This window comes from Carcharodon carcharias, chromosome 19, assembly GCF_017639515.1.
Source record: "Carcharodon carcharias isolate sCarCar2 chromosome 19, sCarCar2.pri, whole genome shotgun sequence".
Classification (NCBI taxonomy): Eukaryota; Metazoa; Chordata; class Chondrichthyes; order Lamniformes; family Lamnidae; genus Carcharodon; species Carcharodon carcharias.
Genome location: NC_054485.1, coordinates 110,895,900 through 110,908,040, shown reverse-complemented (window position 1 = coordinate 110,908,040; position 12,141 = coordinate 110,895,900). Strand labels below are relative to the sequence as shown.

Sequence of the window (12,141 nt, the reverse complement as noted above, 5' to 3'; positions counted from 1 at the left end):
GAGTAACATGCGCTGTGGATGAAGGGGAGGCTGTCGATCTATTGTACTTGGATTTCCAGAAGGCATTTGATAAGGTGGCACATCAAATGTCAGTGTGGAAAATAAGTGCATGGTGTAGTGGGTAACATATTAGTATGGATAGAAGATTGGTTGGCTGGCAGAAAGCAGAGAGTTTGGATAAATGGGTCTTTTTCTGATTGGCAGGATGTGATGAGTGGAGTACCACAGGGCTCTGGGCTGGGGCCTCAACTTTTTACAATTTATATCAATGACTTAGATGAGAGGAGCAAAGGCATGGTAGCTAAATTTGCAGATGGCACAAAGATAGGTAAGAAAGTTTGTTGTGAAGAGGACATAAGGAGGTTGCAGACAGACATACATAGGTAAGGGAGTGGGCAAAAATCTGACAGATGGCGTTTAATGTAGGAAAACGTGAAGTTGTTCACGGTAGCAGGGAGAATAAAATAGCAGAGTATTACCTAATGGAGAATGGCTGCAGAATTCCAAGGTGCAGAGGGATCTAGGTGTTCTAGTGCGCGAGTCACAAAAAGTTAGTATGCAGGTGCAGCAAGTAATTAAGGCGGCTACTGGAATGCTATCCTTTATTTCAAGAGGAATTGAACATTAAATTAAGTAAGGATATTATGCTTCAGTTATACAAGACATCTCGAATACCGTGTGCAGTTTTGGTCTCCTTATTTATGGAAAGATGTAAACGCATTGGAGGTGGTTCAGAGGAGGTTCACTGGATTGATACCTGGAATGAGCCAGTTGTCTTATGAAAAAATGTTGACAGACTGGGCTGGTTTCCACTGGGGTTTAGAAGAGTGAGGGGTGACTTGATTGAAGTGTATAAGATCCTGATATTGACAAGGTGGATGTGGAAAGGATGTTTCCTCTTGTGGGTGAGTCCAGAACTAGGGGGCACGATTTAAAATTAGGGGTCGCCCTTTTAGGGGAGAGATGAGGAGAATGTTTTTCTCTCAGGTGGTTGTGCGACTTTGGAAGTGAAAGTCACCAAAGTCCCAGGGGACCACGGGCTGCTCTTTCATCAGAGAGAGGTGAGGTGGTGAGTTTAACCAGATGGTCACTACACCTCAGGTGAGGGGTGGAGTTGAGAAGGCCTTCATGGTGACCTCAGCCAGTACAGGAATTGAACCCGCACTGTTGACATCATCTGCATCACAAACCAATCATCCAGCCAACCGGGCTAACCAACCCCTTTAGAACACTCTGCCTCCAAAGGTGGTGGAGGCGGGGTTATTTAATATTTTTAAGGCGGAGGTAGGTAGATTCTTGTTAGGCAAGGGGATCAAAGGTGAATGGCAGTAGATGGGAATGGGGAATTCGAAACACAAACAGATCCGCCATGATCTTACTGAATGGCGGAGCAGGCTCGAGGGGCTGAATGGCCTCCTTCTGCTCCTGTTTCGTATGTACACACATGGACGGCAGCGGTTCAAGAAGCTGGCTCACCACCACTTTCTCAAGGGCAGCTAGGGATGGGCAGCAAAAGTGCTGACCTAGCCAGCAACGCCCACCTTTCTTGAAGGAATGAGAAAAGAAAGCTGACGGCCAGAGCCTGCGAGTGCATCTTGACAGAGGATGCACTGAAAATCAGTGGGAAGTGGTGACGTAGGAATTTGTAATGGAAATGTCATCAGGACAAAGTCACCAAAAATCACGAAAACTGGAAATTGCCGTTTGTGGGCAAAAGGTGGGATTTGGAAATATACATTACAGGCCGGTCTGCAAGGGCGATGCTCTTGCAAGTGTCAGCCACGGCACAGTGGGTAGCATTCTCACCTCTCAACGTTGAGAGTACAAATCCCCCAGCCAGGGTCTTGACCGCAATGTCTAGGCCGACAATCCCAGTGGAGAAGTGTGAGTGCCACACTGTAGGAGGTGCCATCTTTTGGATGAGATGTTAAATCAAGGGGCGGTCCGTCCTCTCAAGAGGATGTAAAGGATCCTGTAGCACTGTTTCGAAGAAGAGATGGGGAGCTCTCCCCAGTGTCCTGGTCAGGGTTTATCCCTCAACCAAAGCATCACAAAAAACAGATTATCTGGTCATTATCACATTGCTGTATGTGGGAGCTTGCTGTGCACAAATTGACTGTCACGTTTGTTACCTTGTAACAGTGGCTACACTTCACCAAAATGTGTGGTTGCAATACAGCAAGAACCAGAGGGCATCGATTCAAGGTCATGGGCAATAGAATCAAAAGCAACACAAGGAAAAACCTTTTTGAAAAAAATGCAACGACTGATCAGGATCTGGAATGCACTGTCTGAGAGTGTGGGGGAGACAGGGTCAATCGAGTGGTTAGGATCTGGAATGTGCCGCCTGAGAGTGTGGTGGAGACAGGGTCAATCGAGTGGTTAGGATCTAGAATGCGCTGTCTGAGAGTGTGGGGGAGACAGGGTCAATCGAGTGGTTAGGATCTGGAATGTGCTGTCTGAGAGTGTGGTGGTGACAGGGTCAATCGAGTGGTCGGGATCTGGAATGCGCTGTCTGAGAGTGTGGGGGAGACAGGGTCAATCGAGTGGTTAGGATCTGGAACGTGCCGCCTGAGAGTGTGGTGGAGACAGGGTCAATCGAGTGGTTAGGATCTAGAATGCGCTGTCTGAGAGTGTCGGGGAGACAGGGTCAATCGAGTGGTTAGGATCTGGAATGTGCCGCCTGAAAGTGTGGTGGAGACAGGGTCAATCGAGTAGTTAGGATCTGGAATGTGCTGTCTGAGAGTGTGGTGGAGACAGGGTCAATACAGTGGTTAGGATCTGGAATGCACTGCCTAAGAGTGTGTTGGAGACAGGGTCAATCGAGTGGTTAGGATCTGGAATGCGTTATCTGAGAGTGTGGTGGAGACAGGGTCAATCGAATGGTTAGGATCTGGAATGTGTTGCCTGAGGGTGTGGTGGAGACAGGGTCAATCGAGTGGTTAGGATCTGGAATTCACTGTCGAGTGTGTGGTGGAGACAGGGTCAATCGAATGGTTAGGATCTGGAATGTGTTGCCTGAGGGTGTGGTGGAGACAGGGTCAATCGAATGGTTAGGATCTGGAATGTGTTGCCTGAGGGTGTGGTGGAGACAGGGTCAATCGAGTGGTTAGGATCTGGAATGCACTGTCTGAGAGTGTGGTGGAGACAGGGTCAATTGAGTGGTTAGGGTCTGGAATGTGCTTCCTGAGAGTGTGGTGGAGACAGGGTCAATCAAGGCTTTCAAAAGGGAATCGGTCCATTATCTGAAGAGAAAAAAAATTGCAGGGCTGGAGGGAAAAGGCAGGGTTGGCGGGGCAGGGGGGGGAGGGAGTGGGACCACCTGAGTTGCTCTTGCAGAGAGCCAGGCACAGACATGATGTGCAGTCGCTATCCTAATGATAAGTAAGAGTTTCACATCCAGGGAATTCAGTCCATAAGAAAGGCTTCTTTTGTGTTCGAGGTTTGAGACACATGGGCATTTTAAGAGGTTGACTGGGTTGTGGTTTAACATTTCTCCAGTAAGGTACTGCTGTGTGAGTTACAACCAGCAATAAATTGCATATTATGCCAAATTCCCACCTGGGGATGCTCCAGAATATTAAGTGGCAGGTGCGGGCAGATCACAAACACACGATGTGGGACATCAGGTCGATGTCAAGGTGCTTATTTAACTACCCGCTTTCTGTTCCTTCTCAGTCACCAAACACAGAACTCAGGGTGAAGCTGTCCGTTAGGAACTCCGCCGCGGATTCCGGACGCTAAAATCAGTCGAGGTTCGACAGAGCGGACTGCTCTGCCGCGCAGTCAGACAGCGTTTGCAGGTTAAAGGTTTGCTACGTACGTGCTTGTAGGGGAGCAGCAGCGAGCAGCTCACGGCGATGTCCGCTAAGGTGACTCCCTCTCCCACCAGGTAGGTCCGCAGCTTCAGGTGGCCATCGAGAAAGCACAGAACCTTCTTCAGGTCCAGCTGGGCTCTTTCAACGGCCTGTTGGAAAAACAGAAGAGAGAACCAGTGAAAGAGAGAGACAAGAGAAAAAGAAAGAAAAATGTTAACTCAGCACCCGTCGAGCGTAAGTGGCTCAGAGAGCTTGTTATTCCACTTCAGGTCTGCAGGTGGCGAGCTCCAGGGATGTTCACCACCTCGGTCTGTTTACCTCTGCGGTGTTTCGGATAGGCTCAGAAAGGGTTATCAGCTGTGGCTCAGCGGGAGTCTGAGATTCGGGGTTCAAGCCCCACTCCAGGCACCTGAGCTGACACTCTAGAATCATAGAACGGTTACTGCACAGCAAGAAGCAACTCAGCCCATCATGTCTCTGCAAGAGCAACTCAGCAGCTGCCACTTCCCCACACCTTCCCTGCAATTTTCTTTCCTGTTGGGGTTGGGGGAGGCATGCAATCGTTTACTCGGTTTGAATTAGTTTACGGGCACCAAGTGTGAGGGATTCTGATACTAATCAAGGAGAGGTTTTTAGATATTTATTTGGAATAAAAGGCGATGTAGCAAAGTGGATACAAAATTGGCTGAGGGATAGGAAACAGAGACTAATGGGTAATGGGTATTTTTCAGGCTGGAGGAAGGTTTGTAGTGGAGTTCCCCAGGGGTCGGTATTGGGACCCTGGCTCTTCCTGGTATATATAAATGGCCTAGATCTTGGTGTGCAGGGGACAGTTTCAAAGTTTGTGGATGACACAAAACGTGGAAGATTTGTAAACTATGAGGAGGACAGTGTAGAACTTCAAAGGACATTGACACATTGGTGGAGTGGGCAGATAGGTGGCAGATGAAGTTCAATGCGGAGAAGTGTGAGGTGATGCACTTTGGTACAAAGAACATGGAGAGACAGTATAAAACAAAGGATACTATTCTAAAGGGTGTGCAGCAGAGAGACCTAGGTGTACATGTACATAAGTAATTAAAGGTGGCAGGACAGGTAGAGAGAGCTGTTTCTAAAGCATACAATATTCTAGGCTTCATTAATCGGGGCATAGAGTACAACAGCAGGGAGGTTATGATGAACTTATATAAGACACTGGTTAGACCTCAGCTGGAGTATTGCATAAAATTCTGGGCACCACACTATAGGATGCATTGGAGAGAGTGCAGAAGAGGTTTATGAGAATGGTTCCAGGGATGAGACACTTCAGTTTTGAGGAAAGACTGGAGAAGTTGGGACTGTTTTCCTTGGAAAGCAGAAGACTAAAAGGAGTCTTGATAGAAGTTTTCAAAATCATGAGGGGTCTGAACAGAGTAGATACTCGTAAATGGATCAAGAACCAGAGGGCACAATTTTTAAGTGTTTTGCAAAAGAAGCAAATGCAACTTTTTCACACAGTGAGTGGTTAGGGTTTAGAACGCACTGCCTAGAAGTGTGGTGGAGGCAGGTTCAACTTAGGCATTCAAGAGGGCATTGGATGATTAGCTAAATAGAGACAATGTGCAGGGTTATGGGGAAAAGGCAGGAGATTGGCACTAAGTTAAAATGCTCAGACAGCTGGTGCAGACACGATGGGCCGAATGGCCTCCTTCTACACCATTACAATTCTGTAGTTCTGTGATCAGGACACTTCGTAATAATACCAAATGTAAACGGAACAACAATTTATACCAAATGAGAAGAGAGTGCTGGTTGGTACTTACATTCCTATAGCACCGCTAACACAGTTACATGTCCCAAGGGCCTTCACAGGGCCATCAAACAAAATCTGACACTGAGCCACCTAAAGGGGTAAGGTAACAGCGATCAACACAGAAAATGCTGGAAATTCTCGGCAGGTCTGGCAGCATCTGCCAAGAGAGAAACTGAGTTAACCTTTCAGGTCGTTAACTCTGTTTCTCCCTCTCTCCACTGACGCTGCCAGGCCTGCTGAGTGTTTCCAGCATTTTCTGTTTTGGAAAGGGGGCAAGGTGGTCGGGAGAGGCAAGCAGGGGCGAGTGAGGGGGTCGGGAGAGAGGGAGTTGGGAGGGAGTGAGGGGGAGTGAGGGGAAGCAAGCAAAGCGGCAGTGTATTTGAAGAACAGACTGACCATGCGGAGTTACAACGGTGCTCTTGGCACAGCCTGTAATCACATTAAAACAAACATCGAGGCAGCGGTACTGGGGCAAAGTTGTGTTGTTGACAAACGGGGTTAAATGAAAAGACTGTTAGAATGTGCTTTAAACAGAGGATCCTGTACAGAAACTCTGTAACCAGTACACAGTGACTCAACACCAGAGGGAAAGTAGGTAAACAGATAGTTACTTCACACAGAGAGGGTGGTAACTGAACAACGGCACACAACTCAAGACAGTGCAGAACAAACAAATACCTAATTTAAGGCAGAGGAAGTAATTAATGGGCTATAAAGAGATGAGTGTGGTGAAATTTCCAAAGGCCCAGGTCATCTGTCCTTTACTGGGGGAAAATCGAAGGACAGAAGGAATGGGATGGAAGTAGGCCACAGGACTCATCGAGCCTTCTCCGCCAGTCAGTAAGATTATGACTGATATTCCAGCTCAACTCCATCTTCTGCGCTGTTCCCATATCCCTTAATTCCCTTCCTAAACTCTGTCTTGGATATATTCAAAGATGAAGCATCCACAGCCCTCTGAGGTAGAGAATTCCAAAGGTTCACGACCCTCTGAATGAAGAAATTCCTCCTCATCTCAGTCCAAAATGGCCGACACTTTATCCTGAGGCTGCAAAGCCTAAGTCTAGACTCCCCAGCCAGGGAAACATTTTTTATATCCGTCCATGAGATGTGGGTGTCACTGGCAAAGCCAGCATTTATTACCCATCCCTAATTGCCCCTTGAGAAGGTGGTGGTGAGCTGCCTTCTTGAAATGCTGCAGTCCATGTGGTGTAGGTACACCCACAGTGCTGTTAGGGAGGGAGTTCCAGGATTTTGTCCGTGTGGTGTAGGTACACCCACAGTGCTGTTAGGGAGGGAGTTCCAGGATTTTGTCCATGTGGTGTAGGTACACCCACAGTGCTGTTAGGGAGGGAGTTCCAGGATTTTGTCCGTGTGGTGTAGGTACACCCACAGTGCTGTTAGGGAGGGAGTTCCAGGATTTTGTCCATGTGGTGTAGATACACCCACAGTGCTGTTAGGGAGGGAGTTCCAGGATTTTGTCCATGTGGTGTAGGTACACCCACAGTGCTGTTAGGGAGGGAGTTCCAGGATTTTGTCCGTGTGGTGTAGGTACACCCACAGTGCTGTTAGGGAGGGAGTTCCAGGATTTTGTCCGTGTGGTGTAGGTACACCCACAGTGCTGTTAGGGAGGGAGTTCCAGGATTTTGTCCATGTGGTGTAGGTACACCCACAGTGCTGTTAGGGAGGGAGTTCCAGGATTTTGTCCACGTGGTGTAGGTACACACATCGTGCTGTTAGGGAGGGAGTTCCAGCATTTTGTCCATGTGCTGTAGGTACACCCACAGTGCTGTTAGGGAGGGAGTTCCAGGGTTTTGACTCAGCGGCCCTTTGAGTGAACCAATTTCTCCACATAGCGGTGATGTATGTAGTGGTGACATAGTGGTATAGTGGTACCATCATTGGACTAGTCATCCAGAGACCCAGGGTAATACTCTGGGGGTCTGGGTTTGAATCCCACCATGGCAGATGATGGAATTTGAATTCAATAAAAATCTGATGAAGGCTATGAAGCCATTGCTGATTGTCGTAAAAACCCATCCAGCTTAAATAGGACAACATTGTGTTGTTAAGTGCCTTCTGAACAAGGATGGGCAATAAATGCCGGCCTAGTCCACATTCCATGAACGAATGATCGGCCCCTTATCCTGAGACTGAGCCCCTGTGTTTTAGACTCCCCGACCAGTGCAAACAATCTCTCAGCGTCCACCCCGTCAAACCCCTTCAGAATCTTGTGTGTTTCAATGAGGTCGTCTCTCATTCTTCTAAACTCCAGAGATTATAAACCCAATTTACTCAGCCTCTCATCATCGGACAACCCCCTCATCCCAGGGACCAATCTAGTGAATCTTCACTGTACCGACCCCAATGTAAGTCTATCCTTTCTTAAATGTGGAGACCAAAACTGCACACACTACTCTACAAGTAGTCTCACCAAAACCCTGTACAACTGTAAAAAGACTTCTTTATTCTTGTACTCCATCCCCTTGCAATAAAGGCCAACATGCCACCTGTGTTCCTAATTGCTGCAGCTGCATGTTAACTTTCTGTGTTCCCTGTATGAGCACACCCAAGACTTTGTGTTCCCTGTACGAGACAACCAAGACTTTTTGAACATCGACACTTACAGGTTCTCTCACCTTTGAAAAAGCATTCTGCTTTTCTATATTTTCTTATTCTTAAATGGCAACAGCTTTTCTGGAACTGTACACTCCTTTATTCCTCTAATATTGCAAGTCATGTTTGGTTAGCTCCACCCCCACCCCACCCCACCCATAGCCTCATCTAACAGTGCCGTGCTGTAAATCTAATCAATCTGTCACTAATAGCATATAAGGACCTGCAAATGCATAGTGCCTTTCAACATGGTAAAACATCCTAAAGTGCTTCACAGGAATGATCAGTCTAAAGAATGACACCAGCCACACAAGGAAAATACTGGGACAACTGACCCCAAAAGCTTCATCAAAGCGGTTGGTATTAAGAGGCATCTTAAAAAGGAGAAAAAGAGGGAGAGAGTTTGCTGGAGGCAATTCCAGAGGTGAGGGCCTGGACAACGAGTGGAAGGGAGCCATTGGTGAAATGAAGCAAGAGGCCAAATTGGGAGTTACACACTGAGTTGTGGGAGTATTGTGGGGCTGGAGGAGGTTACAGAGATAGGGAAAGCGCAAGGCTGTGGATGAAACGGAATACAAGGATGAGAAGGTTAAAATCTCAAGGCACTGCTAGACCAACAGCCAGTCAGAAAACACGTTCAGGAGGGGGAGGGGGGCTGATTGTTAAATGAGGCTTGGTGTGAGTTCTGATAACCGGCGACTAACTCTGGATGAGCTCCCAGTTCATGCAATGAGCAATTTCTTTTTAAAAATTTCATTCATGTGATGCAAGCATGCGCTGACAAGATCAGCATTCAACACCCATCCCTTGAGAAGGTGGTGGTGAGCCACCTGCTTGAACCACTACAGTCCATGTAGTGTAGGTACACGCACAATGCTGTCAGGGAGAGATGCTGATTTTGACGCACCGACAGTGAAGGAGCGGCCGATATATTTCCAAGTCGGGGTGGTGTGCGAGTTACTGAGTAAGCAAGTTATAAAAAGTAAACCGGGTGCTCGCCGTACCTTTTTGTTGTGCTTCAGTAAGCCCAGGACTGGGAAGACCCAAGCACAGGCCGGCTGAATGACCTCGCTGTCCGCAAAGTTCAGCCACTGCTGCACCAAGGCGGCGTCCTTCCTGCTGGACCCCCTCATCCTGTCCGGGGCCAGGTACTGAGCCACAGCTGTCGCTCCATGGATGCAGCGCTTGGACTCGGTTTCCACTGCTGGCAGCCTGGACAGCGTCAATTGGCTCTGAGTGTCCCCTGCGGCTGGCCCTCGGATCTCCACCACTTTCACCTTTGACCTCCCATACTCCAGCGTGACAAGGACCTTGGCGTTCTGGAAGTTGTGAGGGTGAGGAGAGAGGTAGAGTGCGGGCAAAGCCATTCTGGGTTAGGCAGGAGTCGAACTACAAGGGGACACAAGCAGGGGAAATGTTAAATTGCTATTCTTCCCGACTTTGCACAACATTGGTAACATCGGCTGGGAGTTGTATCGTAACCTTGAACGTGGAAAAACGCGATAAGGCATGTCAGACATTCGATTAGGAGGAGTAGGCCATTCAGCCCCTCGAGCCTGCTCTGCCATTTGATAAGAGCATGGCTCATCAAAACAAAATAATGCAGTGCTGGAAATCTGAAACAAAAACAAGAATTGCTGGAAAAACTCAGCAGGTCTGTCAGCATCTGTGGAGAGAAAGACAGAGTTAACGTTTCGAGTCTGTCTGACTCTTCTTCGGATGCTGACAGACCTGCTGAGTTTTTCCAGCAATTTTTGTTTTTGTTTGGCTCATCTGATTGTGGCCTTAACTCCACTTTCTTGTTTACCCCCTAATAACCCTGGACTCCCTCGTCAATCAAGAATCTCTCTAACTCAGCCTTAAAAGTATTCAGTGATCCAGCCTCCACTGCTCTCTGGAGAAGAGAATTCCACAGACTAATGACCCGCGGAGAGAAAAAATGTCTCCTCATCTCCATCATAAATGGGAGAGCTTTTATTTTTAAACAGTGCCTCCTAGTTCTAGTTCCTTTACAGTAGTCAACAACAAAATGACTCCAAGCCACATCGAAATAAATAGTCGGTCAGATGAAAGTTTTAAGAAGCGTTTGAAGGAGGCAAGGTAAAGAGGTGGAGGGAATTCCAGAGGGCCGCAGGCAGCTGAAGGCACAGCAGTAAGTTAAAACTACGCCAGCACATCTCAGGTTTGGTCTGGTGACTGACAGGGCAGATGTAGCAACTGACCTGAGCGCAACTCAGAGCGAAAGGTATTGTATGCTGAAAGGTTCAATTCTATTGCACCTTCTGTCATTTTCATTCTGAAAAGATTTGCCCTTGGACTGTATGCCTGACATGGAATATATATTGTAAATATCAAGTGTATTGCAATTGCATTCAGGCACCTCAGAGTTTTTCTTTATTCTGTCATGGGATGTGGGTGTTGCCGGCAGGGCCAACATTTGTTGCCCATCCCTAATTGCCCTTGAACTGAGTAGCTTGCTGCGCCAGTTCAGAGGGCAGTTAAGAGTCAACCACATTTCTGTGGGTCTGAAATCACATGTCGGCCAGAACGGGTAAGGACGGCAGATTTCCTTTCCTAAAGGACATTAGTGAACCAGATGGGTTTTTATGACCGTTGATGATGGTTCATGGTCACCATGACTGAGACTAGCTTTCAATTTCAAACTTATTAATTGAGTTTAAATTCCCCCAGCTGCCTTTTCAGGTGAAAGCGCACAAGCTCCTTATAAAGATTATATCTTTATATAGGTTATGAAGATTATATCTTTATATAAGATTATATCTAGGAGAGATCGGAAACAGTGGGAGGAAAAAGTGGCAAAGTCAGGATACTTCTCAATCTGACAGATTTTAAAATGTTCCCGCTGGACGCGCTGCTGAGATCCCTCCTCCTCCCCTTCCTCCTGCTGCTGCTGCCGGTTGCGTCAGCTGTTCGGCTTGTCAGGGCCCAACAGGGGAGGTGAGCCCTAACAGAGATGCACCGGGGGGGGGGGGGGGGGGGGGGGGGGGTAGGGAAGGAACAAACAGTCGCAAGGGATAAACGGGGAGACTGCGGCTGGAACAGGACGGGTCGATCACGTCTCTTGTAGACTGGGATGTGCACCTGCCCCCGCCCCCGCCCCCGCTCCCCGATCGGCATGAGCACTGCCTACAGCCGGCGGGGTTCGAATGGAACGCGGCGACAGCCGGCGGGGTTCGAATGGAACGCGGCGACAGCCGGCGGGGTTCGAATGGAACGCGGCGACAGCCGGCGGGGTTCGAATGGAACGCGGCGACACTCACCGGCTCCCCACACACACACACACACACACTGACACCCTCGTGCTCCCGGCAGAACCAGGACCCCATGTCTTTGGTCTGCCCACTTTCCCCTGCCTGGAGTCGATTCCCGCACAGGCACGTTCAAAAAAAAAAATTCTGCAGCATAATGGTAAGAATGATAACGCGATCCGTTCCGAGGTTTTCGTTGAGGTAAAAGTACAAACCTTCTGCCTATTGGCGCTGCGGAAAAGCAGAGGAGAGAGAGAGAGAAATTGTTTCCCCCTGATTCTGGCCAGGCACAGAGGAAGACGCATCAGCAGCTGACTGAACTGCGCATGCGGATTTCAGCTGCGAGCCGAGTGACATCTGGCGGGCGAGAGGAGTTCTGCAACCAAAGAACAACCCGAGCAACATTTTTCAGCGACCTTTCCTTCCAGTAAATGGAAACTGGAAGATTATCAGCTCTGAAGAAGAGTCATACCGACTCGAAACGTTAACTCTTGTTTTTTTTTTCTCTCTCTCTCCACCTGCTGAGGTTTTCCAGCATTTCTGTTTCTGTATCAGCAGTACATCTTTTCCTCATACAGGCACTTTAAATGTCCAGTAATGTTCTCAGAGCTACCTTAAGTAAGATCACCCCTCAGACATCTCCTTC

General features: G+C 48.2%; 1 protein-coding gene across 1 annotated transcript in view; it reads right to left on the bottom strand.

The window, feature by feature from the left end:
* Positions 1 to 11,804, bottom strand: part of vars1 (valyl-tRNA synthetase 1) — an 86,391-nt gene extending 74,587 nt beyond the window's left edge. Inside the window, exons 1-3 of the mRNA XM_041212459.1 lie at positions 11,711 to 11,804; positions 9,231 to 9,615; positions 3,824 to 3,967 (exon numbers count right to left, since the gene is read on the bottom strand). Coding sequence (XP_041068393.1) covers positions 3,824 to 3,967; positions 9,231 to 9,593 — 507 coding nt within the window. The 5' untranslated portion in view covers positions 9,594 to 9,615; positions 11,711 to 11,804. The remainder of the gene's footprint in view (positions 1 to 3,823; positions 3,968 to 9,230; positions 9,616 to 11,710) is intronic.
* Between the last annotated feature and the right edge of the window lie 337 nt (positions 11,805 to 12,141).